This window comes from Rousettus aegyptiacus, unplaced genomic scaffold (genome assembly GCF_014176215.1).
Source record: "Rousettus aegyptiacus isolate mRouAeg1 unplaced genomic scaffold, mRouAeg1.p scaffold_m13_p_2, whole genome shotgun sequence".
Classification (NCBI taxonomy): domain Eukaryota; kingdom Metazoa; phylum Chordata; class Mammalia; order Chiroptera; family Pteropodidae; genus Rousettus; species Rousettus aegyptiacus.
In genome coordinates, this window is record NW_023416295.1 from 101076552 (window position 1) to 101082950 (window position 6399).

Genomic DNA, 6399 nt, shown 5'->3' on the forward strand with positions numbered 1-6399 from the left:
AACTGTGCCATCCTATGGCACTTATCAGAATTTCGAATTGCAACAATGTCATTGAAATCTCCCAAAGTTGTAACTAGTTAATATGAACATATTTTGCTGTTTACTTGATATATGTGGCAAACAGACTCTAATAAGACGCCCAATGAATTTCCCCCTCTTGGTGTGCATCTCTTTGTTTAATTCTCTCTCTTTGAGGGCAAGTAGGACCTGGACCTTGCTTCTAACCAACAGAATATGGCAAGGGTAATGGATGTCACAAATGGATGTCAAGCCCATAATTGTGATATACACAGTGTATTTATCGTGTGTGTATTTATCATGATAGGAAGCACTAACGGGATTCTTTTTTTCTGATTTAATGCAGTGAGCAGTCACACTGAGGGTGTCCATGGCAGAGATCAGTATGTAGCATCTAGGAACTGCTGTTGTCCCCTAAGACCTATGGGTGGCCTCTAAACCTAAATCCTTCAGCCAACAGACAGCTAAAAGCCAGGGCTCTGTTACTCAGCCACGAGAAAACAAATTCTGCAAAATGCAAATAATATTGGGAGCAAATTTTTCCAAATTGAGTCCCAAGGATGAGAACCCAAACTGCCAGATGTGTAATTCACCAGGAATTTTAGAAGGACAAAACACTTACTATAGCCCTGAAAATGTGATAACATTTTAGTATTCCTTCTAAATATATCCTACTTAAATGTCCATTACGAATGCTTCATATTCTTAACTTGATCATAACCTTGGTGAGACCCAGGACAGAAGACACAAGTAAGCTGTTCCTGAATCCCCAACACTTAGAAAATCTGAGATAACAAATGTATGCTGTTTTAAGTAACTAAGTTTGTAGAAAATTTTTGTGCAGCAATATAAAACTAACACAATATATAATAATATGGTAATTGTGTTGTATTTTAATATTAAAGCAAAACATTTCATTTTGCAGTAAAGAATATGGATGAATTAAAATGTCTTTTAAAAATTTCTTAATTGTATTTCTGATGGATATGTTTAATATTCTGGGGCTAATTTTCTTGGGTGATTTACCAATAAATGAACAATTCATATTATAATCCCAATGTGTTGAAAAAACTAAAAATCATGAATTGTAACTAGCCATTTTTCTTAATAAAAGGAAGAGTGGGGCAAGGCAATATTGCATTAATATTTTTAATAGGGAAAATGAATATGAAAGATATAAAACTCACCATGAAAAAAGTGTACAAAACCAGTATTATTTGTATAAAGTTCACAACAAATGATTAAAAAAATGATGTCTTTAATTATCTGAGTTAATCTTCTACTTTAAAACAAGAAAGAAACTGATGTAAATTCCACTCTAGCAACATGGTCAATTTCTAAAGCTCTCAATTAAAACCCAATATTGTATACTACAATATTCTTCTTAGAAAAATAAATCTGGAATATCACCATTCCATTTTGAGATAAACAGAGCAGGGCGAGTGTTAACTGCCAAATATATGAGTCTATATACAGAAAGGGACAGTGGAGGCTAAAAGTGCCAGTTTTCTGCACTTTGAGTCAAGCAGGCTCATCTTCAGCCAACTACAGAGCAAATAAAACTGAATGAAATCTGGGCAAAGGTTGGAGTCTTGATCCAGGACCTGACCCTCCACCATTCGTCCCACCCACTTCCTTCTCCACCCATAACTGTTCTCAGTTTTCAACCAGGAATGCATAAATAACTTTTGCAAAGTTCAGGGCTTTCCCACATTTTGCTTCTCATTTACTGACGGCATTTATAGTCGAGATTCCCAGTGGGCAGTTTCATTTTGCACAATTCCACTCATCATAGGAAGGTAATATGGGGATATACTATGTAACAGTTTTCTCTAGGAGCAAGCCTGGTAGTACAGGCTTGATGTTTCTAAAAAGTGGAATAAGAAAAGGACACAAGGGCGGGTACCTAGTTTTTCATCAGGCACAGGGTCAGTTATCTTTACATATACTATATCAATTTATTTAAAAGTCCTAAAGTATTTAAATAAGATAATGATATTTAACAGTCACTGAGTTCTTACTGGGCATCTGCCGTGAGTGCTTTAATGAAGTGCCTTGTTTAAACCTTAATGCAACACTACGGGATGAGGCACTGTAAACTATACTAATGGTGTGGGTAAGGTACTGGAGGCTTATAGAGGATCGTAATTGGTGATCTAAAATTAAAGCATGTCTACTTTTTCAATAGCCCTTATTTTCTTAGTTTTAGGTTCGCACCAAAATTGAGCACAAGGCATGGAGATTTCCTATATACTCCCTCCCCTGATTCATGTATAGCTTCCCCCATTATAAACCTCCTCCATCAGAGTGGTACATTCCTTACAGTTGATGACCTACACTGACACATCTTTATTACTGAAAGCCCACAGTTTACATAAAGGTTCACAGTTAATGTAGTACATTCTATGGTTTAGCTAAATGTATAATGGCATGTATCCACCACATAGTATCAGAATAGGTTCATGTCTATTTAAATCAAAGCCCACAGTCTTAACCATAATATTGTGAAGTCTCCCAATGTATGTGCTATCTGGCTAATAAAGGGACAAAAAGAAAGGACACACTGGCATAGTCCTATTCTCAAGAACCAGCGGTATACAACCTGGTAATGTTTACTTAACAGGACATTTGCGTGTTATATTACAATTAGCAAAGTGCTTTCTCATACTGATTTCATTTGCTCATTACAGGAGACCTATTTAGGTAGGTGTGTAGTATTGCGTAGCAACGTCTTTTAAGGATTTGGGCTCTGCAGTCAAGCACTCCTGGGCTTAAAAACTAGCCCTGAAGTTCATTAGCCCCACAACCTTGGGCAATTTAACCTCACAGTCCCCTAACCTGTGAGATGTGGTAACAATGACTACCTCACAGGGTAGACGTGAGGACTACGTGCCATGGGCCCACATGTGCAATGTAACGCAATAAACTTTTGCGGTCTTGTTTCACGCAGCATGAACTGCAAGTCCAGGATTTAGAAGAGCAGGCATCAACCATAAGGTAAGGAGTGGGGTCCAGTTTTCTAACTGAAAGATCTTTCTCTTTACCTCCTCGGCTTCTCAAAGGTATAGGATATGTGTTTTTCAATACACAGTTCTCCCATCTCCGCTCCCCCGCCCCGGCCAGCATTCAATAGGTTCAGCCAAAGGACCATCTTCTGTATCCCCACTCCTGGAAGAGATACGAAAAGTTCAAATAAACTGCTTCAATCGGTTCCTGAGTGAAGCAGCACAAACCCCTCTTGGCCTCTCAAAAACTGCGTCACAAGACCCCTGAGAACGTTCATGGCGCACCCGGTTCTGGCCAGAACCCACCTCCACGTAGCGCAAGAACGACCTCAACCCCAATTGGCTGTCGCCCAGGGCAACCAAGGACGCGGCGGGCACGCGGAGGGCTCCAGCCGGTATTTAAAGGCTGTCCGCTGTAGCCGCACCACAGTCCCGCCAGGGCGGCGACGGTGAAGCACCTGGGTTGAGAGGGAGCAGCAAGGTAACGTGCAATCCCTGCCTCTCCCGTCCCCAGCCCAAGCCTCTACCGAGGTGGGTGTGTGTGGGACCCGGGAGCGGCTCTCGTTGCCTGTCGCCCATCAATATTTTCCTCCCCCACCATCTTTATCCAGCCCCAGTCCCACCCAACCTACCTGGACAAGACAACCTGGGTGCAAAGGACAAGCGATCACACAGACCAGCGAGTGAGCTAACGAGTGGAGAAGAGGGGTCCTCCTGTAGAGGAAAGGCGGGATCTCAGCGGCAGGTGTTGCGAGGAGAAACACAGGGTGACGGTGAGGCTCTTCAGACGTCAGATCGGGCCAAATTTGAAGTCAGTTTCTAGGACGCTTCTCATTTAGACCTCTTGAAGCTCCCTGAACCATGACCCAGACCCTCGACAAAAGGGAAGACCCTCTTAACCTTGGCGGAGGCTGTGCATCCTCCGCCCCGTTTCGCACCTGGTCTTCCTGCAACCGAAGGCGCAGGAACGCCCCGATGTACAAGCGGCGGCACCGCTATGGCCCCAAGGCCGAGTATGAGCCCCCCAGGAAACAACCGAAGCAACAGCACGGCCAGGGCCCGTGGTTCCAACCACCTCGAAGTTCCAATTGGGCTATGTATTCTAACTGGGGGCGCTGGGGAGGGCCCTGGTGCCCACCTCCGGTGGGATTCTGGAAGCCCCCAGGCCGGGTACAAGTGATCCGAGTGTACGGCTTGCACCCTCTCTGCCTTTGCTGCTGCTCTTGCTGGCGCGGGCCCTGGAATCCCTGCTGGGAGAGGCCCCCTGGCAGGAAGAAGCGCTGGGGCCGGAGGGGCCGCGGCCTGCGCCGCCACCCTCGCCGTTCCTTCCCGAAGAGCCCACCCGTGGATCTGAGCACGCTGCTGCGGCCAGTCAACCTGTACGGGTGGCGGGCACCCGGCATGCGGGCGCCACGCAACACCACCCAGTTCATCATGAACCAGATCTACGAGGACATGCGGCAGCAAGAGAAGCTGGAGCGCCAGCAGGAGGCGCTGCGGGCGCAGCAGGCCCAGGCGGGCGACCTGGCCTCCCCAGCGGGCTCCTCTGGAAACGACGCGCCCCGCAGCGGCGGCGAGGAAGACGCGGAGCTGCCCGAGTCGCTGTATAGCTGTGTGCAGAATCCCTCCCTCGTCTTCAATCCTGACCCAGTGGAGGAAAACCAGTCACCCGCCCCACCACTGGCGGAGGAAGAGGAGAAAAATGACGAGGAGAGTGACGAGGAGGAGTGTGATGAGAAGGAGGAAGAGAGCGAGGAGGAGAGCGAGGGGGAGGATGAAGAGGCAGAGGCCCAGGACGAAGATGAGGTGGAGGAGGGAGAGGAGGGGGAGACGGAAGTAGAAGAGGAAGAGGAAGAGGAAGAGGAAGAGGAGGGGCTGGAGGAGGATGAGCAGAGAGAGGAAGAGGATCATTTGCCCCTAGAAATGCCTTTATCATTCCTGGTGGGGGCTGAAGAAGAGAGAGAGAACTTTATAAACTGTCCTTATTTAAGCCCAAAACAGATCATTCCCCAAGTGCCACAGGAAGCTCTCCTCCTGTTACAGGACATTAACTGTTAGACATCAGGAAAGGGATTGAGGAATGGGATGAACTGATGAGAAGCTAAATTGGATTAGCGACTTACTAAAAAAAAAAAAAAAAACTAATTAAAAAGTGAGTTCCATTAATAAACATCTATGTAAACCCCTTCTTTGGCCATTATAAAATGTTTAAAAATTGGTGTGTTTGTGTATGACTATGGGTGGGGGAGGGGACACTCTCCAATATAATTTAATTGGAAACGATTAAAGGCCAAATATTTTATTACTACGGTTTGAACATTTTCATTTGATATTTCCCCTCTGCACACCTGAGTTTTTAAAGATTCTGGCAGTGCTTAAAACTTTCTTTTTATAACAAATTTATACAGTTTGTCAATTTAATGAGCTTAGAACCAACAGCTATTTTGACTTAAATATGTAAGAAGCAAGTGCCATTCAGTGCTCTTAAGATGGTAACTCAAATCATCTTAAAATATCTATTAAAAAAAAAATTCCTTGTAGATTTTTCCACCTTCAGAGTTCCTTTTTGAGGGTTGTATTTTGGTAACCCTATTTTCAGTCTCTTGTGGCATTGCTCATTTATATTCCTTGTTCCACAGTGCTATGGACCTTCCTCAGAAGAACATGAAGTTGCTTCTGTGGAACTGGTTATCTGCCATGGCCTCAACAATCCATAAATCCATGCATGGAGAGGATTCACCATGGTCAGAAGTCAACTTTGCACATCTAGTTAAAATCCAAGGTAACTGCAAAAAATGGAACATGGCTTAGATTTTGAAGCCTTTTTCCTGGTGTACTCCTTGTCATAAGTTCACAGGAATCATAAAAATTGTTTTTGCAGAATGGATTTTTTTAAGATTATTGACCTTCTGGGGGTGGAATAGCTTATTTCTTTCCATTTTTCTGCCTTATAAAGGAGAGTAAAACAAAGATGTGTAAGTGCACGCTTGTGTGAGCTAATTTCCAATGTCTAAACAACTCTCTATGCAAATTATATCTTTTGCAATGATAGCTTTTATTTAGATCTTTTTAGGAAGTAATGACATTCCTTCCTTAATTTTCATAACTTAAAGTTTTTATCCATAGCATATTTCCAGAATATGTTGAATCCTTAGATGAAGAATTTGAGCCTGCCTCCTCAAAAATTACTTTTCGACAAACTGTACTTCTAAGTATAGTAAATAAATTTAGTATTTATTTGGTGAAGAAGACGGTATGATGACACCTTACCCGAATGTTGATTTTTACTTATATATCCCAGTGTATAGGAAGTTTCAGAGTGACAAGCTTAAGCTATTAAAAAATAAAATTTTTTAAAAAATAAAGTATTAAATGA

The 6399-nt window shown here is 43.4% G+C and overlaps 1 protein-coding gene across 1 annotated transcript; it reads left to right on the forward strand.

The window, feature by feature from the left end:
• Positions 1–3884: 3884 nt before the first annotated feature.
• On the forward strand, positions 3885–5134 carry CCER1 (coiled-coil glutamate rich protein 1). The gene has a single exon (XM_016160507.2). It carries the CDS (start codon positions 3885–3887, stop codon positions 5079–5081), a length of 1197 nt encoding a protein of 398 aa, XP_016015993.2. The 3' UTR covers positions 5082–5134.
• Positions 5135–6399: the final 1265 nt, after the last annotated feature.

Bases quoted from the DNA above. Each gene is read 5' to 3' on its own strand.
- CCER1 (XM_016160507.2), top strand. From the start codon at position 3,885: ATGACCCAGACCCTCGACAAAAGGGAAGACCCTCTTAACCTTGGCGGA.